This window comes from Acomys minous (genome assembly GCF_964271855.1).
Source record: "Acomys minous genome assembly, chromosome: 3".
Lineage (NCBI taxonomy): Eukaryota > Metazoa > Chordata > Mammalia > Rodentia > Muridae > Acomys > Acomys minous.
The window spans coordinates 97,906,990-97,934,626 of NC_140485.1; the positions used below are offsets into that span (position 1 = coordinate 97,906,990).

At 44.5% G+C, this 27,637-nt stretch overlaps 1 protein-coding gene across 1 annotated transcript in view; it reads right to left on the bottom strand.

Annotated features, from left to right (window-relative positions):
• Positions 1–27,637, bottom strand: part of LAMA4 (laminin subunit alpha 4) — a 150,765-nt gene that overhangs the window by 63,223 nt on the left and 59,905 nt on the right. The window contains exons 5-11 of the mRNA XM_084776780.1: positions 24,829–25,043; positions 22,881–22,955; positions 20,974–21,125; positions 18,020–18,130; positions 11,755–11,866; positions 8,472–8,639; positions 5,932–6,125 (exon numbers count right to left, since the gene is read on the bottom strand). Coding sequence (XP_084632906.1) covers positions 5,932–6,125; positions 8,472–8,639; positions 11,755–11,866; positions 18,020–18,130; positions 20,974–21,125; positions 22,881–22,955; positions 24,829–25,043 — 1,027 coding nt within the window. The remainder of the gene's footprint in view (positions 1–5,931; positions 6,126–8,471; positions 8,640–11,754; positions 11,867–18,019; positions 18,131–20,973; positions 21,126–22,880; positions 22,956–24,828; positions 25,044–27,637) is intronic.

Here is a 27,637-nt window from a genome sequence, read left to right on the forward strand (position 1 = left end):
GTATGTATATATATTTGTATGTGTGTGATCTAACTGAAATTGCCAAATAATGGGGAGACAGAGCCACAACTGAACATTTCTTGTCACCAAATGAAACTTCCAGCTTTAGAAACCAGTTACATCTAGTTGAGTTGTAGGCCAAAGGGGTCTCACGGGAACCACACAACCCACGTTGCTGCCCAGACAGTATGTGGCTCCTTACAAACTGAATGAAAAGTCCCATTGCTGAAGACAATACCTGTACAACTCACTGAGCATAGAGAGGTTGAGCTGGTGCCTAGACAGAGCCTTCGGCTTTACATGCTAGTAGTGTCTCTGGCACAGGAAAGTACTCTATATGCTGCCAAAAGGCATAAACACCAACCCAGCCACAAAGCCAATGTGTGTATTGTATATATTAAGGCTTCCAGGTCAGTGGTTTTATGAGATGCCTGAGTATGTGAATGAGTGAGCCTCTGTGTCTATATCTGTTTCTTGGGCTCTTTTTTTTTTCCTGTTTGTTTTGTCTTATTTGAATGTGTTAGTTTTAGTTTTATCTCATTGTATCATATTTTATTATTATCCCTTAGAAGCCTGTTTGCTTTCTAAAGAGAGACAGAAAGAGGAGTTGGAACTGCAGAGGGAGGGGAACCGTAATCAGCATATAGTATGCGAGGAAAACTATCTTCAGTAAAAGGAAAAAAGAAAAAGAAAAATACTTTTTCAAAGAAAAAAATCCTTAAGTCTGGTGTTGGAGATATTATTCAGATTTTATTCTATTATTCAATACAACACATGCCCACCATGTGCAGGGCCATGGGTTTGATCCCAGCACTACGATTAATTAGTTAGTTAAATAAAATTGGGCAGTATAATTTTGTGAAAATTAAAAAAAAAATCAAATCCCAATAAGGTTTCATCTATTCAAACCAATTTGTTAAAGGAAAGACTACTGTATAAATGAAATACTAGGTTTTAAGTTAAACCTTTATATATTTATTTATTTTTTCTTTTGGAAGAAATTAAAATGTCATAACATTTAAACATGTGAAAGCAGGAAAAAGAATGTCAGAAGTAGCGCTTAGTAATGTGAGGGTCCGGTTTATGTCAGATGAAGTATTTATATTGTAAATACTGGTTGTATTTGTAAATGATATCTGGGTTACATGGCAGGTGGGGGTGCTCTGTGCCCTTGTTTTATCCTTTTGCTGATGAATAAAACGGGATGCATGCGAGACATTGTGTTATGTCCTGGGAAGATACAGTCCATGCAAAGCAAGGGCACTGCCTTTTGGGTGCTTATGATTTTAGTGGGGTAGACACAATGTGAACTGCAGGTGCACAGACACACACATATGCACATGCACAAATGTGCACACACACATTCACACTCACACACACACATGCATGCATACACACACATGCAGAGGTTACACAGTTACACATCCAGTAATACCTTTGAAACTGGAACATAGACTATATGCTAAATGCACTAAAGATAATTTCCTAGCTATAATTTATGCCTGCATCAGTGCAGAACAGGGAGGGTCCTCCTTCTGGTGGTCATTTCTTTTTTTTTTTAATATTTATTTTATGCATATGAGTGTTCCGTTTTCCTGCACACCAGAAGAGGAAATTAGATTCTATTACAGATGGCTGTGAGCCACTGGGTGGTTGCTGGGAATTGAACTCGGGACCTCTGGAAGAGTAGGCAATGCTCTTATCCGCTGAGCCATCTCTCCAGCCCGGATGGTCATTTTCTTAACCTGGGCTTTAGAAGGACTGCTTCAATTTGCATGCCAACCTGATATGTATAAATAACTGGCCGTGTTTTCCATAGCAGGACTGCACTGTGCACGTGGACATGCACGTGTCTGTATACACGAGCAGCACGTGGGTGTGGGTGGTTTCCCTAGTTTTCACAGAATCTTCAGTAGATGTAAAGGATGGAAGAACTTTGGTGAGTGGGTGAGACATGCTATGTAGTGAGTGACTTAGCCTAAATTAAGGGCTGGACAGAATTAGATAAGGGAGTGGGCAAAAACACATCAGCAAAGGAAAAAGGGGGGGAAACTACATGGCCTCCATGTCTGGGAGGCAGATGCTGTATAGGAGTCAAGAGACACCGTTGAAATTGTACAGCTGGGCAATTTGCCTTTCTTACGAAGAAGTCATTGAGGGTTCTTAAAATAGCTTTTGTTAACATTATTTTATTGCATTTCTCTCTCTCTCTGTCTCTCTCTCTGTCTGTCTCTCTCTCTCTCTCTGTCTCTCTCTCTCTGTCTTTCTGTCTCTGTCTCTGTCTCTCTGTCTCTCTGTCTCTCTGTCTCTCTCTCTCTCTCTCTCTCTCTCTCTCTCTCTCTCTCTCTCATTCACGAATGTGTACAGGTCAGAGGTCAAAGGACAACGTGCCTTACTTGGCCCTTTCCTTCCACTGTGTGGGTCCTGGTAGTTGACTGGTCAGGTGTCCAGGCTTGGTAGCAAGCACCTTACACACAGAGCCACACCACCAGCCTTTCTCTTGAGAGAAGGTCTCACTATGTGGTTCAGGTTGGCCAGGAAGTTGCCATATCCTCCGCAGGGAGGTCCAACTGTACCTGACGTCGTTGAAGCCTTTCCAGGGAGATGAATCAGAAATGCCTTACAACTGGATTTAGTTGCCATCTGAAGGAGACAGAGGCCAGCAGCCTAGGCAGGCGTTAGATGAGTAGTGAGATTCGGCAGAAATGAGTGAGCTAGAGACTCAGAAGGGGGCAAAAATAGCCCCAGTGGTCAGTGGGGAAGAGGTTATTTTTTTAGAAGGCAGTAGCATGGCATGTTCCTGTAATTATTCCTACTGGCAGATGACAGCCAGCCGTATGAAAGACGTTCTGTGGACTCAGCTAAAGATGAGGATGGATTCCCCGCCCCACATGCCTTTCCAGGGCAATAGCAGTGAGCTGGAGTAGAGAGGGACTGGGGCTGCAGGCATGTGCTCTGGCTAATGCTGACCGCCTAGTTAGGAGAAGGAAGAAGCAGGCCAGACAGAGGCTTAGAATGCGGCGCGCGTGCTGCTCTCTTTCTAACGTTCTGCTCACGGTGTTCATTTGTACTTAGTGGAAGGATTTGTTTAACCAAGCTAAAAGAGGCCTACCATCTGTGTGAAATCACTAAAATGCCAAATTCCTGGTATCCACATCCATGGGAGTTTTCTAAAAATGTGTATAAGGAAAATGTAATTAAGAGCTAGACTGGCAGGCATTGACTTTTAGAACTGAAGTTGCTTCGCGTGGGCAACACTGTTCACTTACTGCTCACGACAAAGTCCTGGCACACGGTCACCACTTACCAAGCCCTAGGGAAGCACCTAGTCAAGCCCGCGCTTTAGTTTTCAGTCCATCGTGTGCCTCTCTAACTGGTGATGGAGACTACAGAGCCCTAGAAATAAGCCAGTGCAGAGCTGGGCATATTAACTCACAACACACTCGAATGTGTCCTTTAGAAAAAGTCTGTGCAGAAGACAAAATATTTGCCGAGATTGACATCTCACAGCTGGAAAAGAGAACCCTGTACGGTTTGCTAATACATTACTGTGGGTCTTAGCCTTTTCTTCTGCAGTTAAACCATACTTCTATGGCGAGGGGCACAGTTTTATATTTGGGTTCTCCTAGGTACTGTCGCCTGTCCTTGTCTGGCAGGGGACAATCTGGGAAGCTGACTCTCCATTTCAAGACTCTCCATGTTAAGTAGTTTGGGAGTTTTCATTAATGAGCCCCTAGAACTGTTAGGTGAGTTGTCGTGATACCCCTGTCTTGTGTAAGCGCCATCACATTTTTGCTGCATGTGTGTGTGCTGGCTTGCAACCTACTCCGTATTTGTTAGTGTGAGTCATGGCCAGCATCATTTGCAAGGGCCCACCCCACGGAAGTCTGTGCTCTTTACATGGCATGTGGAGCCCTCTCTGATCTGCCCCATTGTCTCTCGCTCTTCCTTGGCTCATGCATTCAGTTCAGGCAGTCCCTTCCTACCTAGAAGGCAGTCTTTTTTAAATTTATTTTTTATTTTTTTTTTAAACTTGGATACCCAAGCCATTCTTTACTTCTTCCTGCAGAGACCAACCCGGCCCAGTCCAATCCCATAATGCCAGGCACACAGCTGTCTTCCTCTATTGTGGCGAATAGATCTGTGAACGGATGAAGCTTCCCTCTAAGCTAGGAGCTCCATGCGATTATGGAATCACGTGTGCTTCGTCTTTGAATCCTAACCCATCCATCACAATTCCTGGCACAAATTAACGTGCCAGTGAAAACTGTTGACTCGATGAAAATATTTTAGGATTTTTCCAACTGTGAGCTGCTATAGTTTTCTTTTTCAGATTGTGCCCACATTTATTAAAGATGTTTTACAGATGCATTATAAGTAATGAGTGGTTCCTTCGTCTGTGGATTTAAATGTAACCTCAAAGCTGAAGGGTAATACTGCTCTATATAACCAAGAAAGGACCATTCCAAGCCCTTACTCAAGACAGGAATCAAAATGCTCTTTTGCTGGTTTGATTTTCTTTTGAAAATGATTATCATAAACCTCCAAGCTTATTTTATAACCCATTGGATCAGTCACAAGATGTAGTGTCCGTAGCATCATTACGCATGGCAAGGAAGGAGGAAGAGCTTTAAATAAGGGCAAGCGGCTACTGACTGCCCGTGCTATTATGGGATGGGCTACTCTCGGCAGCGTGGGGAGGGCGGCCTGAAGGAGAGGAAGGATGGAGGAAAAACAAAACAAGGTGACTGGCTGGGAAATGGCGAAGGGCAGAACTGAAGAAATTGTAGAGGAATGGCAGGCAGAACACTGCTGAGGTGCTAGAACTGGGGCGTGGGTGGGTCATGGGCTGACTGACCGTGGAATAGGAGAACAGGAAGTGACAGGGCACCTAGACTTCAGGGTCTATCTTCAAATAATACTTTCTGCTATAGTTACATGTTTGTTGTACACCATAAGCATACAACATTCACTCAGTGCCACCCCGGCCATTATTATTCTCACAAACAAACACACAAACAAACAAACATCAAATGAGAGTTTGCTCCTGTTAGAAAAATGGTGGCGGGCGTAATTTACTTTAATTTAGGAACTTTTACAACAGCCTACTGAGGGGGCGATGACTGGAAATCATGGAGGGGCACCAGGTTTAAGTTGGTTTTATTGGCCATAAAACACGTAACTAAACTGATGAATTTGGGACTGGTTATTTCTTCTTGCTCACGTTGTTTTTAACCTAAGCTTTGCAGGCACAGCCAGGATTACTTGTACCATCGCTATGCAGGATGGCTTTTTAATGGTGGTGGTTGGCTGTACAAGTGTTTGTCTGACATGGGCACACCATCCGCACTTCCCAGTCCTGTGGGTGTGGGCGTCACAGAAAGCTATCTGTGCAGTTGGCATTTAATATTTTCCTCACCTTTTTTGTGTTTGTATGATTTCGGCTTAGGTTTAACCCCTCTTTTCTATAGCTGCTGTCAGTGGCCTATGAAATTTACTTATGATGTCTTTCCAAAAATTATACCTTCCTGAAACCTGCACATACCCGAAACATGGCTCTAGGCAGGTGGACGTTTAGTGAAGAATCCTCATCTCTCTTGAGAAAGCAGTATAGTCACATGCAGGGGTGCAGACTATGCCACGACCTCATTCTTACTCGAGCAAGGACTAAATATCACTGTTCAAGGTGCAGATATGGCAGTGACTTACAACAGCAAAAAAGCAACCTTATTTAAAATACGAGTGTTTAGGTATATATATATAAATATATAATTTTATATATATAAAAAGTATATATTTATATATAATATATAATAATATTATTATATATAATATAGTATATATAATATATAATAATAATTATTATTTTTTTTAACATCAACTGCTTTTTCTTGACGTAAGTTCAGATTGTCTGTGCCTGACCCACGGTACCTCATGTTCCCTCTGCTTGGAGGCGATGACTCTGTTCATGTCTTCTGCATCCCTGACGTGGTCCAGCGCCTGGTTGAGGGATTCCTGGACGTCTGACAGCTTAGCATTGTAGTCATCCAGCTGCTCCAGCGCCACAGGGAACAAGGAGCGGGTGTCATTGAGTAGCCGCTGCCAGTTCTCGGCTTGGCTCAGCACTGAGGAGAAACGGAGGCGAATTTAGTCCGGCTCCTGCGTTCAGCAAAGTAGGACATTTTCAGGCCCCGTCTTCTTCTTCTTCAGTGACCGAGAGACTCGAGAGGTTCACAGGGGTTCTCCCAGTGGGAGATGCTTTCCTGTTGGGTTTAGGCACTTTGGACATGTGGACTAGAGGAAGGGCTTGAGCAGTTTTCCCTTGGGGGTTACACTTGGAGACGAGGCTGTAATACTTTTCTCTTATTACCCAGACTATTCACGGTCTTGTCTTATAAAGAAAAACTGGATACACTATAGTTTTTACTATGAAGAATTAGCAGTGTTTTCTAGTTAGTGAAAGAACAAACATCTATGCTCTTTATGACACCCATCCTCGTCGCTTTTCCCTACTGGTTCCTTTGTGCTCCTGAGGTCAGACTCAGACTGAGATATAAAGATTAACCGGCACGGCACGCTACTCTCGAAGTGTCTTGGTGTGCATGCTTTATTCGTGGCTCGCAGGCACATTTGTTGGCCAGTTGCTGCAATCTTCCCTCCCTCCTCCGCCGCCCCAGGTAGTTACCACCTGTTCTGTTGAAGCTTGCCTTTACTTTCCTCGGTAAGACGAGAAGATACACGTTCCTGACTCCGTAAAGAAAGGGCTTGAAATGCATTTGTTTATTTCAAGAGACTAAGAGAGAGAAATAAGAGTCTCTTTTCCATGAGGCCATCTGGCTAAATTTCAAAATAGTCTCGGAGCTTGCGAGCATCTGGCTGTGATGCCAGAGTTCCAGCTGGCCCCCTGGCCTGGAATTCTCCTGTCACTCTCTCTGATGGTGAGAGTGTATTTGTTGTCACAATACACCTTATGCCAATAGCCTTCTTCTCTGTTATCCACAATAACTGCTAGCGAAGGTTGATGGAGTGACACCTATGGGAAGATGACTTGTGCCCTTTAACCTTTGCAGTTCCACTGATTCCCCTGAAATCAAGTGAAGCTCTCAGGCCCCATTCATATAATGGGTTTTTTCTTTTTTCTTTTTTTTCGAGACAGGGTTTCTTTGTGTAGCCTTGGCTGTCCTGGACTCACTTTGTAGACTAGGCTGGCCTCGAACTCACAGCGATCCACCTGCCTCTGCCTCCCGAACGCTGGGATTAATGGCGTGCGCCACCACACCCGGCTATATAATGGGTTTTTTTTAAAGTGTGTAAAAATCTAAAAATGACCACAATATAAGTGAAAAATAGCTAATACAGAAATTTAAACCAATAATTTTGTGATCTATATTTGTATTAATTTACCAATCAGTCTCTACTAATGTATTAAGATAAGATTTATTAACTACAATTCTGAGGTACTGATGGAAATATTATGAAATATAAGCAACAGACAAAATCTGATTTAAAATCCTGTAATTTCCTTTGTTGAATGTGTAGGTTCTGTGCGACCTTTCCCATGGAGAGTGTAACCAATCCTACCCTTTGAGTCTAGGCTGTTCTTGACCAACAGAACAGATCTGGAATGACCGAGTTCCAAGCCTAGGCTTGAAGAACCCTTGAACTCTCTAGTCTTTCCCTCTCAGAAGCCTCCACTGCCATGTGAGCAAGCCTGGTCTAGCTCCATGAGAGAAAGACTTGGCATGGAGGGAGAGGTCCAGCCTGCCTGGCCAGTCCCAGACACATGAGTGAATTTCACCTATGCCACATAGAACAGAGCTGAGCAAGGTTGAATTTAACCTGAACAACCATCCCATGAAATCAGGACCAAATAAATAGCTACGGTTTTAAATGAACACACTTGGGGTATATTGGGAGGCAACAATTGGTGAACTACATAGTGACCAAATCAGAGGTCCAATGACATTACTTTGTGTGCTTTTGATGCTTATCATTAAGGGCATGATAAGTTCCTATTGGAGGATGAAAGTTACCAAAACTCAGGGCCGTCAGGACATCAACACTGTTGACATTTTCTAGAGAATTTCTCTCACTGTAGAGTCAGGAATCTAATTTTCCTTTCCTTATTTTTATTTTTTTTTCCCTACACCAACTTCTGAGTCTCCATTCTCTTTTAAAAGGTATGACCGTTCTGCATAGAATCTCTGCAATTTCACAAAATCTCAAAGTTGTGCCCGGATCTAAAACTTTTGATTAAAAAAGGAAGGAAGAAAGAAAGAAAGAAAGAAAGAAAGAAAGAAAAAGTCAAGTTTTCCCAAATAAATCTCTGAGGCTGCACATAAATTCTGCATAACTCTGAATATTGAGAACTAGTTGCTTGACCAAATGCTGCCCTGTGGCTTGCTGTCCTTTCCTGGTCCCACAGAGAAAGGAGACATATGCCGTGTTGTCCAGGAACAGAAGACACTCACATTCCTGGGCCTCATCTGCCTCCTCGTCCACGAGCTCCCGCTGCTTGAGGAATGGCTGCCGGCTTCGGATCTCCTCCAGCATTTTCTGGGCCAACACCAGCCTCTCAACTATTTCCTCAGGGCTGAGTTCAAAATTCTCTCCATAGTAGAGCATCTTGCTGTTGATCTCTGTGAAGAAGAACATATGACAGAATGGGGCCTGGGAAAGGATGCGCAGGGCTGTTGCCGGGGAGCAAAGCTTAGGACTGACCTTATAACGGAAAGAGAGCTCAGTCCTAGGCTAAGTTGCTATCATGATGGCAGTGTTGGTGTCATCACAGGAGCTCATCATGAGGGGAGAGAGGCTAACCTGAAAAAACCATTTTTTGGTCCTATGAGGTGTGTTCAGAGTGGGCTGCCCTAGAGCCTGCTTTGCTTCTGTACTCATCTGGTATCCATGGTGATTGAGAACACTAACATTTAAGGCACAATAATCTGAGGATTATAAAAGAATCAGCATTTCACAGAAATACTTGACTTGGAAATAAAAATGTTTGGAAGTGTCTCCTGTCACTTGCATCATGGGCATATTAGTTGCATTTTAGGCATCAATGATTTAACAAAACAAAGCTCTAAGCCAAAATGAGAGTGTATTTGTAATTGTCCAAATGAGCCTTCTAGATAGCTTTATAGTCAAGCGAGTAAAAGGATTAAAAAATTATTGTGTGATAGTTTTTCTCACATACATATATATAAATAAATATAAATTCTCTCTCTCTCTCTCTCTCTCTCTCTCTCTCTCTCTCTCTCACACACACATATATATATTACATGATTTTTCTATTTGCCTTCTTTCGTGAATATTTTCAAGATTGAGCCATTTGACTCTGGGTCTTTCTGCTCTACATCTGATATAGGCTGAAGATTTTAGAACCAAGGGGCCCATTGGCGCTCCGAGGGATTAGGTAACTGGCCTAGCCACTGCCATGTAACCATTCCTTGTCGCCCTCATTCCTATTCCATAGGATCAGAGGAGAGGCTGTGTGGCTTCCTTGTTCTCTGGCAGCTCTGGGAGGAAGTGCTTCATCTTCCTGGCATAATGAAATTGTGTGTCTGCGGTTCACTGTGATCTATGTGGTTGGCCAGATAAGATGGGTAAACAAACACTGCTCTCACATAAATCACAGCAGGACGAGGAGCTGTAGTTTATGTGGGTAATAGCTTGAAGGTCACCAGCAGCTATTTTAGCGATAGTTGGGAATGAGAAATGACGTCCTGTTGGTGCTGTGTGGCACTCCTGAATTCTGAAAGGAGGGCGAGAAATGGGGATAGATCATTCTAATGCTCCAAACAGGACTGTGAGTGCTACAGGGAGATCAATATGTGCTAACCCTTCCAAGTATCAAAGCATTAAACACCCACGTTTCTAACTAAGTCTGAAATATGAGTCCTTGAGGTAAACAAAATGTAAACATGAAATCAATCAAACACGTCATTGTCTTCCCAAGTTCTTTGGCATTTTCGTGTAAGTTCTGCTCAGTTGTGGGCTGTTTTGTTTGCGCTATGTCTGGGGTAGATTTGCAAGAAGAAACACAGACAATAACACTTGCGCCTTGGTGGTTGGCGACTATTCATGCATTATTCTAAAGAGACGAAAAACTGATGAAAGTTTCTGCTTCCTGTTTTTGTACATCCTACCCCCTCCTCTGACAGTTCACCCCGCCCCCCGACAGTTCACCCCACCCCTGACAGTTCAACCCCCCCACAGTCCAACCCCCCCACAGTTCATCCCCCCACCCCCCACAGTTCATCCCTTCCCCCGTCAGTTCACCCCCCACAGTTCACCCTGCCCTCCCCCCTGCCCCCCCTCCGACAGTTCAACCTCCCCCACCCCCCACAGTTCACCCCTTGTCCTTTTCCTATGCTTCAGATTCTTTTCAAGTAAAACACCTTCTGACCAACATCCAGTTTGCTAAACAGCAAAGGTGAATTACGTCCTTTGTCTGGTTTAGAAGGGTTTTGACTTTATTTGCTGCTTAACAGGGTGTTTATTTCTCAATTGGATGACTATGAGGGCACTGGATTTTCTAGGTTCAGTCGTGCTGTTTGAACAACTCAATGGAACAATGCTTTAGGAAAAGGGATATTTTATCAGTAAATGCAAACCCATGTGCTAAGGGAGGGTGGCAGTGGGGAGTCTGAAACACATGCCATTTGTTTTTATTGTGCTTTACAAGCATCCAAGGAAACCATGCGAAGGACTAATCTTGGTCTTATATGCCCCTTAGCCTAGAATATGCTCCTGCTACCTCACTATAAAGATGAATCTCTCACTGTGGATCCCTTTACTGTCATTGTGCCCTGAGATGCATTAGGTATTGTCATCCAACTCTTGATGTATAGTATAATTTAAAAAAAAAACATGGATACAAACACCAGATCTTAGCTGACTCTAACCCAAGGAATGTCTCTCTACCCCAGAACAAAACACCATCACTTTCTGTTGGGAAATTGAAAACAGCTCTCCCTGTGCTGTTAAGATGGCCCTCAAGATGCAGCCTGCACTTAGTGGAAACCAGAGCACAGATGAGTGAATCTGCGGTAGGTAGGTTGGGTAGACTCTGCCGCAGTACGTTAGGGCAGGGATCACTCACAAGCACTCTTCCCTTCATTTACAAACCTGAGCAGCTAAGTTGCTTGCCTGGTTCTCAAAGAAGAGCATCACAAGGAAGAGCTAGAGGCCATTTGGACTGCTTTACTCCCGCTCGCCTCACGCTCCATGTTTTTTTGAGACAAGATTGCATGGTCTGGACTGAACTAGCCTGGAAATCACTCTGTAGACCCCGCCTGATTGTCAGCTCACAGAGATCCACCTGCCTCTACCTCCCAAGTCCTAGGATTAAAGGTGTGCGCTGCCCTACCTGACATAGTTTATTCATAGTCTACAGACATATTTGGAGGCTGCAAATAACCGGAAAAGAAGTGTGACTCCTACCAAGATCTTTCCTCTTAAGGACACCACATTTCGTCTGATAGAAAGGGACTGCAACATCAAACTTGAGTGAAATGCCGAGAAAGAGCGGTTTTGTATATTTATTCCCAGATGTCAACAGATGATAAATAGGAACGGGTGTTCAGAAATCCAAGCGAACATCATTGCCATGAAGACTACGTAAGTTAAAACCCGTGGGACGTTGAATGCTATGCTCCTGCACACAGCAGTCCCTGACAGTAACGTTCGTTTATTGTTACTCACACACCGAGTGTTACCTTGACGTGAAGCTGAGCAAAGGAAGGTCTTTACCTTGGATTTTGTCCCGCATGTTCTGGGCTTGCTTTGCAAGGTGAGTCGCGTGGTCAGTTGTGTCCAGGCTTTCCTTCTCAACCAGCTTCCCCTTTCTTGAGGCTTTACTACCCTGCAGATTACACAAAGAAATACTAGATGCACATGTGAGGGTGGGTAGGTGGGTATAAAACAGTCATTTGAAGTACTTTCCTGGCATGGTGTAAACTCTGTGACATACGGAGTAGTCTTAGGAAGCATTCGTTAAGACTCAGTAATGATCAATTTTCAGATTCTAGGATGCTACCAAAACCAAGGCCATAAATCATGGTTTGGTGCAAACCAACCACTTCCCACAGGTGTCTTATCCTTGCAACTGCTACTGTATCTCAAGCTGCCCGACTTGGACATGACCCGTGGATGCCTATGATCACTTTGACAATTGTTCTGATTGAAGGGCTTAAACTTCAGAGGAAATCACCTAGAAAGAGGGCAGATCCTAAGATGTTCCCACTGACTGGTCCAAACTCGGCTGAAACTGAGTCCCCACAGGGATACTCACTGGGCTAACTGCTGATTTCAGAGCTTTATTCCGATTTCCCATCAACATTGATGGCCTGTGTGTGCAATTAACTGCCCAGGCAGATTTGGCACAGAGTAAATGGGACCTCTCTGGCCCAGGGTGGGGGCTGACTCCACTCAGTGGTGTGTGTGTGTGTGTGTGTGTGTGTGTGTGTGTGTGTGTGTGTGTGTGTTAAATTTCTGTATGTATTCAAGGATAGGAGATGATCTAAATGCACTGGCACAGCTCAAGGTCAGGCCATTACTCCCATTGCGTGAAGGATGTATACTTCCTTTTGGCACTAGACAGATTGCTGACTTATTATAGCTAGGGAGAGTAGTTCTTCAGCATGTCTTTAATTAGTGTCTGCTTGCCTTTTCTGGTGCTTTCTTGGTGCAGCTCTGGGACAAAGGGCTATACTGAGCCCATGGATGGTTGGCTGAAGCCACATGGATGGAACACTGGGAGAATATTGATTAGGTGCTCCAGACTAGGGAAGTGGGTGCTCCCAACCTCTCTTCTTTCATGCAATGTTCTACCCAGAGGACTGTGGCATGATATCGTTGGCAATGTTTTCAACATTCTAGAGTGAGCAAAGCCAGTGACCTTCTGTGATGGCTGAGGAAGAAGATGCAGAAACGGTATCAGAGTAGACACATTTAGAAGCTGTCCTACCTGGTTTTATGTCAACTTGACACAAACAAGAATCATCAGAGAGGAGAGAGCCTCAATTGAGAAAGTGCCTCCACAGGACCAGGCTGTAGGCAAGCCTGTAGGGCATTGTCTTAATTTGTGGTTGATGGGTGATCCCAGCCCATTGTGGTGGGGCCATCCCTGGGCTGAGAGTCGTGGGTTCTACATGAAAGCAGGCTGAACAAGCCAGGAAGCAGTAGCCCTCCATGGCCTCTGCCATCAGTTCCTGCCTCTAGGTTCCTGCCCTGCATGAGTTCCTGCCCTCACTGTTTCGATAATGAACTGTTATAGGGAACTGTGAGTGACATAAACTCTTTCCTTCCAAAGTTGCTTTGGTCATGGTGTTTCATCACAGCAAAAGTAACCCCAATCAAGACAGAAGCCCTTTCCCCCAGTACCAATCTTCCTGGGCTTATTCTAATGCTTTTTCTGGAGAAAAAAAATAATAGTTGTAATAATTTAAAAATTAGATAATGGAGAAAATAAAATGAGGGGGCTGGAGAGATGGCTCAGAGGTTAAGAGCGCTGACGGCTCTTCTAGAGGTCCTGAGTTCAATTCCCAGCAATCACATGGTGGCTTATAACCATCTATAATGTGAGCTGATGTGCACTGTATACATAATAAATAAACAAATCTTTAAAAAAAGAAAATAAAATGGACTATATTCTTGATGCTTTTAAAATATATAAATAGAATATATAATACATTTACAAGTTTATGTTTGATCCCATTAAAGTGTTATATTTAGAAAGACCGAGCCTCATTTTCTAAATTGAGCGCGCGCGCACGCGCGCGCACACACACACACACACACACACACACACACACACACACACACACCCCACACAAATATACATGCATTCTCTGGTTTCATACATCAAAGAAATGCTCTATTGTTATTTCTCTGTCTTTAAACTTATTTTTAACTTTAAACTGTGAGCTGCCACACCTATAAGAAAACTTCTAGCCGGGCATGGTGGCGCATGCCTTTAATCCTAGCACTCGGGAGCCAGAGGCAGGCGGATCGCTGTGAGTTCGAGGCCAGCCTGGACTACAAAAGCGAGTCTAGGTCAGCCAAGGCTACACAGAGAAACCCTGTCTCGGAAAACCAAAAAAAAAAAAAAAAAAAAAAAAAAAAAGAAAACTTCTATATTGAACACCAGAGGGCGCTATGAGATATAAAGCTGCACAAAAGCCTGTAGTGCCATCCATCTTTATCTGTATAGATAGACAGATAGAAATGACGTGAAGTCAACATTTATTACTTGAAATTGAAAAATTACCAAATATAGTACAGTATGTAGGGATTTTTCTTAAGGATTTAACTTATTTTCTGGAACTTTGCTTATGGAAGGAAAATAATGGTATGTGCACTCAATAAAACAGGTGTGCCTTGCTTTAAAACAAACCCCTGCAGTTATAACATTACCTAGAGTTATAAGCTGGTTAATTATTTCTATCATTACAAAGGATTAGCCACTTACTCACCCCACTGGTGAATTCTCCTTGTATTTATTTGAATTAAGTGACGATGATAACCAATCGGTCACCATGAATTTTATTGTTTCAGTCGCGATTCTTTTGTGATTGAAAGTAAGGACGTTTTAATCGTTACTCTGGGAAACAAGTGTGAATGAGGACAATAGGGATGCTGGCGTGTTTCTTCAAACCTGAAAAGTGATGTCAAGTTCCGTGCGCTTCCTTTCCTCCTAAACGTTAGTGACATTCAAGAAACCTGTGGATACAACCCTTCCTCCCCCCTTCCCCCCCCCTCCCCTCATCTACAGCCTGAGCTACTGGCTCAAATCTCCAGCTGTCTCTGGACATCTGCAGGTACCTCAAACCTACAGTGTCCAGAGTAATTCACCCTGTGATTTTAGCCTTAGTCATCCACGTCACCCAGACGGAATGTCCCTTCTTGCTCCTCATGACTGCTGATTGAGCATACATCCTAGGTCCTTCCACATGGTATTCTTGCTTCTCGCCCTTTTCATCTCCTTAGTCTCAGTTCATCACCCTCACTGTGCGTCCTTTATAAGTGAAGGGAAGAAAGCAACCAAACTCGCTTTCCCATCTCCCCAGGTGGTTTCCCATTGCACCCTACCCTTGGTGTCCTCCCTGACCCAGTCTAGTCTCTCTACTGAAAAAAGAATACTTCCAAAATGCAGTTCTAATGTGTAAACCCTCCAGTGACTTCAACATCTGAAAACCAGACTTTGCTGGTATGCTGGACAAGGTCCCTCATGGTCCTGCCATCTCCCTGATACTGTCAACCGTTGCGTCTTGTCTCTTGTCTTACACTTAAATGAAGGCCAAGGTCGAAATTCTTCTAGTGCCGAGAATATGTCATGTTTTTCACATCCTTTGTGTTATGGTACATTTCCCCTGCTTGGACGTCCTTGACAAACTCCTCACTCTCAACACACAAGGCAAGCTTCCCTAGGAGAGGATTCAACATTTCTCCCTTAGAGTTACTTACAGTTTCTCCTCTACCAGGACTCCATTGCTAAATGGTGTATCATTTACAAGAATGTATCTGCCCCCTCCCAGACTATGGGCACCTTGAGAGCAGGGCCTAATGTTTACTCCAAACCTCTTAGCCCCTGTCGCAGTGAAGTGACAGGGCTGTCATGCTTTTTTTTGGAACAGTTATACAATTTTCCCCGATTCTGCCTTTTTGGCAGGATTGGACACTTTTGATACGCTCCCCCTTACGATGCCTGAGCTGCTACGCAGGTGCCCTTTGTGTGGGTGGAAGACTAGGGTGAGCTGTTCTCTGTGGCTGTGGCCTCCATTGCAGACTTCCAGGACCCAGAGAGTGAAGCAGAGCACTGACAGTGGGAGGGAGTTGCTGTTTCCACCTCTGCTGCTGGGCCGCCATGCTTTACCTTGGGTGTGGCAGGCTTGGGAACACAGGAGAGTGGAACCTTGGCCTGGTCTTTTGTATTTTATAAACAGGTTCAGCAGCGGCAGCAACAGCAAAAGCCTTTGGAGTATGGGTTCTTCGTAAGCACAGATACATGGGCGTCCTTCCGGGTATTTCCAAGGGTAAATGGTATGAAATGGTTCTAGGGTTGGAAGACTTAGCTATGGAGGCTGGCAAACAAACAATGACAATAGTATACCCCTCAAACCCCAAACTACTCCAAAACCCAATGATTTGAGGTGAATAGAACTTGTGAGGTTTTTGGGCAGATGGGATCCATGGGATAGAGGTACTAACTGTCAAGTTTGAGAACATACCTATTACTGTGGTTTTCATGACTGTGGGATGAATATGCATAATGAAAGTACAGCATGTACCTGCTTGGTGCCCAAAGATGTCAGAAGAGGTGTTAAGTCCCCCGAGACTGGAGTTACAGACAACTGTAGTTACCGTGTGGGTGCTGAGAATAGAACACGGGCCCTATGCAAGAGCAGCAAGTGCTATTGATCATTGACCCAGCTCTCCAGCCTTGCGTGAGTTTTTGTATCTTATGCTCTCTGAGTATTTTTCTCAGTCTAATTTGACTATTTATTTAGTGTTCCTCTGGGAATTGAAATTATAACTTGTAAAGTCTGTTGTCTATGCTTTTTCAGATAGTAATTATTGGATTCTAGCTTCCTATAGACTTGAAATGTATTCTTGACTCTTTAATCTACCCGGAATTCATTTTAACTTATGGTATAATATAAAGGCTAAACTTCGATTTTCTTTTTAAAAATTTAATTTATAATTAATATTTTTCTCTGTGTATGCACACACACAAATGATATGTATACAGACTTAAAATAAGAACTTTGTCTCCACATGGATTCTGGGGATTGAACTCAGCTTGTCAGGCTTGTGTGGCAAATTTTTATCAGCTAATTTCTTTCTTTCTTTCTTTCTTTCTTTCTTTCTTTCTTTCTTTCTTTCTTTCTTTCCTTAATGCTCCTTTATTAATACTATAAGTATGTATTATATAGAATAAAGTACATTTCTGGATGCTCAATAGCTCTTACAATGTTAAGGCAAATAGTTGAATAATTATCTTAGTTGTAGCACATACCAACTGTGTTAGAATAATGCATAGAAAATTCACCATAAACACAGTTTTTCAAGAAAACTTATTAAAATGGGAAGATAGGAAGATGCCCTTCATTAACTTTCTCTGTGGACCTGGCCTTGATTTTTTTTGGACACTCATGACTTTTCTGTTTGTTTGTTTGTTTGTTTTTATTTTTTTGTTGTTTGGTTTTTCAAGACAGGGTTTCTTTGTGTAGCCTTGACTGTCCTGGACTTGCTTTTGTAGGCCAGGCTGGCCTCGAACTCACAGCAATCCACCTGCCTCTGCCTCCCAAGTGCTGGGATTAAAGGCGTGCGCTGCCATGCCCAGCTTTGCTTTTGTTTTTTAAAGCCTCATTGCTTGTAACTTGCTAGGATCACACAGGCTAACTGTACTCTTCAAGGCAGACCCTGTTTAACAGTTTCCCTACTAAATTGAAATATTCTATACTACGGAGAAGCCTTGTAAACAGGAAACCCCTCTCCTGGCAAACAAACAAACAACAAACCCAACTCAAGTAGCTTCAGGAAGTCCCTGAAACTGACCAGATTCACTGAGCCCCTCCCTGTCAGAGTAAACAAGAAAAGCTAAGAGTCCTTCTCAGATAACTGAGCTAAGGTACAAAGAAGACTCAAACCAGACCAGCTGCCTTGAAGAAACAGAAACCAGTTGAGCTGCCTAGAAGAGCTTTAGACCAACTGGGTCACTTGGAAGGGACGCTCTCCAACCTGCTGAGTAGACTGCAGGCTGTGCAGGGTGTTCCAAGGGTCTCAGCTTTGTGAGCTCTCACTCGTGCTGGGGTGATGCAGCTTTCTCAGGGTTGTTTCTGCTCCAGTAAGTAACCCCTTGCCCATATTCCTGTAAGTTACCCCAAATAAAGCTCATTGGTAAACCAAACTGGACTTCGCTGGTCTCTGGGGTGGGGGTCAACAGACAGATGTGTGCTACATCTCCCCAGGGGAAGGTGTGTCACACAACAGGCACGGACCGAGGCACACGTACCTTTTCATCTAGTTCTCCCACATCGGACAGGAGGCTTCTCACGGTGTTCTCAGCATGGCCGATCTGTATCTTCCGTAGGGTGTACTGGTTTTCCCTTTCTGACAACCTTGTCTGCAGGGGGAGAAAAAAGGTTTTTCAAAATGACTAGTAATTGTGTCCCATCGGTCTTAAAAGACATTGATCTTTAAATTAAAAGATCTGTATGTGTCTTCGTGCGAGTTTGTGAATGGGGATAGTGTCCACGGAGGCCAGATGTGGGTTTTGGAATCCCTGGAGCTGGAGTTAGTGGTGATTGTAAAGCCACTCAACATGGACGCTAGGAACTTAACGCTGGGCATCTGCAAGAACACCATAAAACTGCTACCATCTCCCCTGTCCCAGACTCTTTCAGTATAGGAGATTTAGGAGTGTTGTGACCTCTGTTCTTTTCTTTTTAAATGTATTTTATTGTATGGGTATGGTTGTTTTATGCACACACACACACACACACACACACACACACACACACACACACACACACAATATGTGTGTAATGCCCAGGGGTCCAGAGGAGGGTTTTAGATACCCTGAAACTGGAGTTACAGACAGTTGAGAACCTCTGTGTGGGTGCTGGGAATTGAACCCAGGTCCTCTGCTAGAACAGCCAGTTATCTTAACCACAGAGCCATCTCTCCAGCCCATGACCTCTGTTCTTAACAGAGCTTTCACAGACTTCTACAGATTTCTGTGAAGGATGGGTCTACCGGAGGGGACCGAAGTTTCTGGGGCTGAAAGTCTGACAGCTCCACTTAATATGGTTCAGGACACTCTGGCCAGGCACTAGACTGCCCTCAGGGAAAGGGCTCCCTTCTCTATTGTCAAAAAAAAACTATAATTAGGCTGGAGGTGGCCCCGAGAAGTCTGGCAAATATCAATCTGATCAGGTCTTAGAGAAACTGAGCAAGGATCAGGATCAATGCAAATGGATTTAGAAACACACTTTCCTGCTCTGGGTGGAAAGAGATCATTTCTCTTTATTTTGGGTCACTGGCCCCTTTCTTTTGCATTTTTTAAGAAGCTTGGAGGAACTGTTGCTGCCCTGGAGCTACTTTGGTGTGCCTTATGGAAAGGGCTGAGAGGGTTCACTGCCCTGGGTCTGGGGACGCCTCTGAGAATGGATGCTCATATGAGTTGAGGCAGGGGAGGTTAACAAAGCCATTCCCACTGCTCCCCAAGATTCCACCTGGTGCTACAGTTTAGGGCACTTACTCCGGACTGCACTACACATTCCCAGCCAATTGTAGATATTATCTGAGCCTCAAAAGGTACTTATACTAGGCACTGTTGTAACTGCTTTACACGTCCCAGCTCCCTGAATAACTTCCTCAATTCTACAGAGGACACTGAGAAAAACAAAGAGGTTGATTAGTATACGTGAGCGCATGTAGCAACAGCTGGGGCTGGGGTATGGGCAAAACAATGAAAAGTTTGTGCTCTTAACTGTCATGTAAGTTTGACTAAGAAAATAAACTGTGTGCCAGAATGAAGTCTGATGGTTTTTCACTGAACTCTGCTGTTTCGAAAAACATCCATTGTGGAAGAAAGGCCCTTTAAAGCTTAGATAGCTGACATAGTTTATTTTATCTATTTATGTACATTTTTTTCCTGTTGCCTGTCTGTAACTTTTTTCTTCTATAAAAGTATGAGGACAACCATATGCGCATATGTTTTGTGTGGTTGAGGATGTGTGTATGAATGTGTGTATGTGTATATGTATGTGTATGTGTGTTTGTATGTATGTATATGTGTATGTATGTGTGTATGTATGTGTGTATGTATGTGTGTGTATGTGTGTATGTATGTGTGTGTGTGTATGTATGTGTGTATGTATGTGTGTATGTATGTGTGTATGTATATATGTGTGTGTATGTATGTGTATGTATGTGTGTATGTGTGTATGTGTGTATGTATGTGTGTGTATGTATGTGTGTGTGTATGTGTGTATGTATGTGTGTATGTATGTGTGTGTATGTATGTGTGTGTATGTGTATATGTATGTGTGTATGTATGTGTGTATGTATGTGTGTGTGTATGTATGTGTGTGTGTATGTGTGTATGTATGTGTGTGTGTATGTGTGTTTCAGAGCCAGATTGAGAAAAAGACAGAGAGAGGGAGGTTGAAAAAATAAAAAAAACGAGAGAGAACAAGTGTGAGAAGAAAAGTTGGAAGGAGGGAGGGAGGTTTTAGATAAACCCGGCAAAGGCCTGTAAACTGAAACTAAGGTGTTACCTGGTAGGGTTGTATGTGAATAATAAATGCATAGCTTTGCAAAGAAAGGTTTCTTATGTAGATACTCGTGTTTTAGTCATTTCATTTTCTATATACTCTCTTACTTAAGTTGGCAGCTTTTGGTTGAAGCATTAGCTTATGGTTATGGCGAACTTTTCCTAACTTTTTGCTGTTGTCCTTTCTTGTTTTGTTTCGAGACAGTGTTTCTCTGTATAGTCTCTGTATAGTTTGTCCGTATTGTCCTGGACTCCGTTTGTAGACAAGGCTGGTCTCAAACTCACAGACATCTGCCTGACTCTGCTTACCCAAGTGCTACGGTTGAAGGTATGTGCCCGGATATTTTCATTTTTATTATTTAATTTAATTTAATTACTTTTGGTTTTTTGAGACAGGGTGTCTCTGTGTATCCTTGGTTGTCTTGGACTCCCTTTGTAGACCAATCTGGCCTTGAACTCACAGCAATCCGCCTCTTGAGTGCTGGGATTAAAGGCATGTGCCACCACGCCTGGGTTTTTATTTTTATTTGTTATTTTGTTGTTGTTTTCATGTAACTGTTTCTATGTGGCCCCTACACAGTCTGTAATATAGCCATGGAACACAGGTGCCAACAGCTCACGGAGGTTGCTAAGAGGGAGCCTGTGGAACAACAGTGAAAGCCCAGACAAAACCACAACGTTCAGCGTACTTTGAGGAGGTGGATGGTAGAGTTCATCTCGGTCACGTGTCTGTGCGCGGCAGCGCCGGAGGACACGCTCAGCAGCCCGGATTTGCTCTCTTCGATGGAGAGCGCTGCTAATCGCAGGTCATCGGTCAGGTCCCAGACGCACTTATCACAGCCTGGAGATGAAAGAGGGATGTCATTTCTGCGGAACCAAAAGGCAGCCTGGAAGCATATGGCTTTAATGTGGACCCTCTTGGCTAATACCAGGTTTATTTTTGTTTCCCGAGGAAACAAAAAAATACGTGCTCTGGCCCTGTAGAACCAGCTGTATCTCAGGCAGGTGTCCGACTTAAAACAATGAGAAACAGGCTGATGGCGCAGCAGGTTAATAGGTACGCTAATTGCTGGCAGGAGGGAAGAACATCACGGGGTGGGTGGACAAGAAGCCCCGCCCACTTGTCAGTCATGCCCCTCCCCGCAAAGATTCCATTCTTGTCAGCTTCTCGTCTTTGCTTGGCAGCAGCTGGTAGAGCAGGCCGGTGGCCAAGCATCTTTCTTTTTCCCATCAGCTTTTCTCAGTCAGTGCAGGAATGCTGCATCTGCCTTTGTCTCTCCCAGGGAGGGCCTGGCTCCTCTCCATGCCCCACCCCTGTCTAGATGAACGAGTCCTCAGAGCAGGTCTGTAGGGTACGATTGTTGGCTAATGTCATGACTTGGTCTCTGAGGAAGGTGCCAAAGCGCAATCTAAACCTGGCGTGCCCAAGAGACCCGCCCCAGTTTCACACTGTGATTCCCCCACCCAGGACCCAGAGGACCTCCATGGATACAATCAAAAAGAACACACAGCAAGCCTTGAACCCTGTCTTGACCTCTCTCTGCACCTTGCCAGTTTCCAGGCTCCTTCCCACAGGCCCTGCTGTTTTCTGGAGAGCGGAGGATGAACAGTGCATGTTAATATGCTAATTTGTTATTAATGTAGCACTGCCTATAAGCTCCCTTAGCAAATGAGTCTCTGACCTATGCTTCAGGTTGCTGAAGATGCTTAGGACTATGTAGGCATCTGGGTGTCTTTAAAGGGAGCTGGCCAGGGGATGCTGTAGTTGGTAACTGCAGTCTTTGCCCTACTGTGTCTCACCATCTCAGGCATCTCCTAAGCTATGATGCACTGGGAGTGTTTAATGTCTTTGCCCACAAGGTTTTTTTTGGGGACCAATATACTTTTGTTTGGGGTGAAGGGATGTCTAACGCTGAAGTGCTCTTTGAGACAAAATCTTTGTTGCACCTGAGTTGACAAAGCAATCCCAGAAGGAAGGAAGGAAAGAAAGAAAGAAAGAAAGAAAGAACGTGGCTTCACTTTGTGATGCCTTGTCCTTTCATTTCTGGTCACAGCTCAGGTTTGGAGTGAGTTGGGAGAAGCTGCCTGTGCCTCCAGGTGTTTCAGTCTCTACAGCCATCAGAGGCTCTGTCTGTCCTGTTACCTGAGGACCAGTCAGTCAATGCAGGAAGAGCTCTGTCTTGGGAGCCGGAAGCTGGGTGTGAAGTCTAGATAAGTAAGATGTCTAAAGTGGGGATGATGTCAGCGAAAACCCGCCTCACTGCCAAGTGACATCGAGATCACCAGGGACCTATCTACAGGGTCCGTTACCCTGCAGTGAGTACAGGGATGAGAATGAAGCATTTTCAGAGAAAATGACTTCATATCCATCATTACATTTCTTTTTCTACATTTATTACTGGGCTGCGTGTGCAGGCCTGTGTGAAAGTCAGAGGATCTCACTTGTGGGAGTTAATTCCTTTCTTCCACTTTTTTGAAACATTTTTAAAAAAACTATAAATGGCTCTCTTCTCAACCCAATCCCTACAGCACAGTAGAGAAAGTGGGTCAGTGGTTCGTGTACTGCTATTTTTACTTATAGTTGGGCAGTCCTTGCCTGTAGGGAGTTCGAATCCTTCTTCCAAGCACTCTCCAGTGACGCTGTCGCATGGGCCGCCCCCACAGTTGCACACTGTGGGAAACAAAAGCAAGAGAGTTGGACGTCACTTTCTCTTGATTAAAATAGGGCAGCATTCCCACGACTTCTGGAAATCCTGGCTATTACTGTGCAGTCCTTCAATGCACATTAACTGTGTTCATCCTTAATAGTATGGACCCTCTGATGTGGAGATAATGCCCTTCGAGCAGTTCGAGGCAGGCAAATGAGATGTTCAAAACTAACCCCGAAGCAAAAACAAATCTCACTTTCCTAGGACGCTTCTCCCAACTCTTTAGGATTCCTTCGTAAGTCAACAGGTGCTCTACTCCCAGAAGACCCAAGGAAAATTTCACAAGGGAGCTTAAAGTTCACCTCAAAATCGAAAGCCATCTTTTCATCACGGAGTCTCCACAGCAGGGTTGGTCCCTGCCAGGTGTGAGGGAATAGCCCCAGGAGAGAGTGTGAGGAGGCCCAGGGCCAATTCTTGCCTCCCAAGCACTTGACCCTTGGCAAGACTGACTCCAAACTCCAAATGAGAGGCAACAGAGGCATGCTAGGAAGGGTGCCAGGGAAGGAATTGGGAACATATTTACACGAATCTAAAAGGCTTGAGAGCCCCATTAATCTACTGAGGATTCTCAGCAATGCCTTTGAAAAACAAAAATAAAACCCAATCTTATCATACTTCTCATTTTCTGCTAGTTTTGTCTTTTGTCCAGGGTTGGGGCGTGGCACAAGTGATGACGGCGCATTGAGCCAACCATATGCTTTACCACCGAGTCACACTCCCAGTTCTCTGAGATTTTGTGTGGAAGTGGATTGGTCATAGTTTAAGAAGAAGTCCTGGGCTATCTCTGCGAGGCCGCCACGTGCTGGAATGGAACTGAGTTTCCTCTTACAGAATAACCACAGAAGATCAGCTCCAAGGGGGTGCATCACTTACTATGCTTCCGGTGTGTAGTGCTCCACAAATTGTGGATTTATTAAACCTCTCTGCAAGGTCGTGCTCTGTGGCTTCCCGTAGCAGTGGTAGCAGTGTCATCTAGGAGTGGCCTGCATCTTTGCTATTTAAATTTAAGCTTAGTCAGTGCTTTGAGAATAATGATGCCAATCTAAGGCTTTGTTTTCCTACCTCATTTCTGATGCCCCACCCCCACCCCCTGTCTGACCGGACAGCCTTGTGCCTGCTGTTGTTTTTTTTAGTGTCGTAGCTCTGGAAGCTTTTCTTTCTCTGTAGGTATGCTGGTTTTCACTGAGGCCAGATCACATATGCATCTTCCCTTTGTCAGTCTTTCAAATGACTCTCGTTCGACTGGTTTTTTTTTTTTTCACCTCCTCAGGATGCATGCTGTAGGTGCACCGCCCTCTCCCCTAACCCTAACCCTCTCCCCACTTTTCTCCTGTCCCTCCTAAACATCAGTTAGGGAGGAGAAACAGTTTCAGCTCTCCTTCCTTCTGGAGGAAAGCAGTTTAACTCCACTTCTAAAGAGCTTCAGTTTATGCAGCAAATGTGTTGGAGAAATTAAGGATGAGAAGTGTACACTTCAATCAAACTGGAGTCTAATGCTCTCCCAGAGATGCAGATGCGCGCAGTCTGAGGCAATGGAGAGGGCTGTGTGTGATTAAAGCGGGCCTGTGTTTTATATCACTTTCCCCCCTTCAATCAAAATCACAACTACGAATGTAATAAGACAGAAATCAGCCATGTCGGTGTCTCTTGCGTCATCCCCCCCTACGAGCTAAGGTTCATTGGTCACCTTCGTGAAAACGTCTTAACTTTGGTAAATGTTGATGTGTATTGCTCTAGGTAAACGCCAGGAGGACATTGGCAACGTCGCCTCAACATCAACTCCTCACCTAAATCCAGTCCTGGCCACACGGCTGGCTGAGGATTTGGGATCTGTACCTGCGCAGTTCTTGGCAGTCCTGGCATCTCCGTAATAGCCGGGAGCGCAGCGTTCACACTTGAATCCCGTGGTGTTTCGTAAGCAATTCCTACACTGGCCAGTGATTTCATCGCAGTCTTCAAAGATTAGGTTGGGATCTGAATTTCCACTGCAGTCACATTTCCTACAGGTGCTTCCAATGAGCAGGGGGTTTCCATAGTAACCAGGAGCACATCTGAAAGGTGTTAAACATGTTAGGCATTTTAGCATCCACAGTTGCTACTTCATTGTTTTTTTAAAGCCTTTCCTAACATAGAAGAAATATAAGTGCTCAGATTATGGGCACTATGTCCACTCCCTTTAGAAGTTTTTTGTTTTTTGTTTTTTTTTAAGGAACCACTCCCTCTCAATGCATTGTAGACAATTTAGGCTCCAGATGTAGGCATGTCTTGATTAAATTTGTGCTAGGGCATCATTGGTAGTTTTGGGGACTGGTTGTGCATGGCTGCCATGTGATGGGTGGGGTTCACATTTGCTAAATGTTCAGTAATAAGATGCAGCAATAGGATACAACTGGCCAAAAGGTTTGTGGCACCTCTACTGAGAACCAAATCACAACCTGTCCCACCGGAATGGACTGTCCAGAGAACTACACCTCGGCCAATCAGTGCTGAACACTCTCCTAGCCCAGAGTGACTGACGTGGGAGTGATTCCTTGGAAGCTGTCCTAGTTAGGGTTAGTTTTCCTATGATGAAACACCAAGACTGAAAGTAAGCTGTGGAGGAAAGAGTTTAGTTGGCTTACACTTGCACATCATAGTGCATCAGTGAAGGGAGTCAGGGCAGGACCTCAGGCCAAGGCAGGAGTTGATACAGATGTCATGGAGGGCTACTTCTTACTGGCTTGCTTATCATGACTTAGCCTGCTTTCTTATAGAACCCAGGCCACCAGCCCAGGCCCTCCCCTATCAATCACTACTTCAGAAAGTGAATTAATGGGCTTTGCACCTTGTCTGGACAGCAGAGTAGAGCTGATCCTGGTGGTGGGGGTGCCTATGAGCCCACCCAAGGGCGTGAGTATGGGAGATTTGGCCCTGCCACTTGTCTGCTGCCCCTCATCACCTATGGCAGGTGGGAGAGCTGGGCCTGAGGTCATGAGAGTGGGAGAACTGACCCTGCCACCCATTGGCTGCAGCACACTCTGGAGAGTGGGCTCTTCACTTTACCTGGGTAGCAAAATAGAGCTGGCCCTGCAGGCATGGGTGCAGGCGAACCACATGGAGAGCATGAAAGCAGGAGAGCTGGCCCTGCCCCTTGCCAGCTGCGGCCTTGGGTGAGTTAGCCAGGGCAGAGCTCATTATGGTGGTGTGGGTGTGGGAAAGCTGGTGGGATGTGCAGGTCAGCCACCACTTAGGCTCAGATCCAGGGCTTTGAGTTGGCCCATCCCATCATCTACCCCATTGATGAGCTAGCTGCTGGAGCACAGGAACGGGCTGATCCTACAGATCCAAAGCTGAAGGATCTCCATGACACAGGGCAATGACAGGATGTCTGAGAGAAGTCCTAGTGAGAATCTAGTATTGATAATGTAGCCGAAGCCAGAGACCTCAAACCAGACCAATGACTCATTGCAACGAACATTTGCAAGAAAAGAGGTGCGGACAAAAGGGTATACTGTGCGACACGTTGTGTCACACTACACACAACGAGATTTTTTTCCTTTTGGTCAGCGGAGGTTGCAAGGGCAGAGGGCAGGTGTGAAGGGTGGGGAGATGGGTGGGATTCGGGTGAATCAGTGAAATTCACAAAGAATCAATAAATAGCTAGAGGAAAAAAAAGTGTCCTACAGCCGGAAAGCATTTTCTCTATTGAGGTTCCTTCCTTTTCAGGAGACTCTTAACTTGTGTCAAGTTGACCTAAAACTAGCAAGCACAGAAGTGAGAAGGCAGAGACAGAAATCTATTCAACCTTTACTCCTGAGCCAAGCTGCATACTCTGGGTAAAGTTTCCTGTCTGGAGGCAGAAATGCCTTCCTCTTCATTCCTAAAGGTGCCATAAGAGATCCTCTTTTTGAGAGATAGGACTGCTAGCTCCACTTAAGGGGCATCTGCCCATAGGCTCCAGTCATTTGTCACGAGGCTGTTAGCCTTCAGGGAACGAAGGACTTGGGCCGGCAGACCTTATTTTTGAAGGAAAAAGTAGGACTTCAGATTTTGATGCTGCGTTGCCTTACATTTTTAGAGATTAGAGGAGTACGTTTGCCGGATGGCTGTGGAAAATGTCCTTCGCTGTAGAGCCTAAAGCTAAAGTGGAAGATGGACTAAGAGGACCTGAAGGCCTCATGGAAGGTGCTGGAAGAAGCATACAGTCACACCTCAGTGGAGACGATGGTCAGGCAAGGGAATCAGTTCTTATGCAAAAAGAAAAATAAAGAGAAAGCTAGGGGAGCTGGGATGAAAGTGATGTGGAAAGAAGTGTTGTTGGCCACTCTCAGAAAGGACCAGAGAGAACAAAGAATGATGTGGCTGGATACGTTTGGGGAGGCGGTCTCAGGAGTGGACAGCGAGGAGGGAAGTTCCAAAGAGGTCAAACCATCAGGGCAATGATGATAAGATACTACGTTCCAAAAAGTTTTCCCTTTGAGTTAAGAAAAACCGCTATTCAGAACATTTGGAAAACATGGAAAATGAGTGCAAAGAAATGACATGTAACTCCAGGACCCTTTAGCCACACTACAGCTGAACATGTGGTGCACGGTCTCTCAGCCTCTTTCTGAGGCCTGTCTTTTGGTGAAGCTGCAATGTTGGTGTCTGACATTCTTGCTCCGAG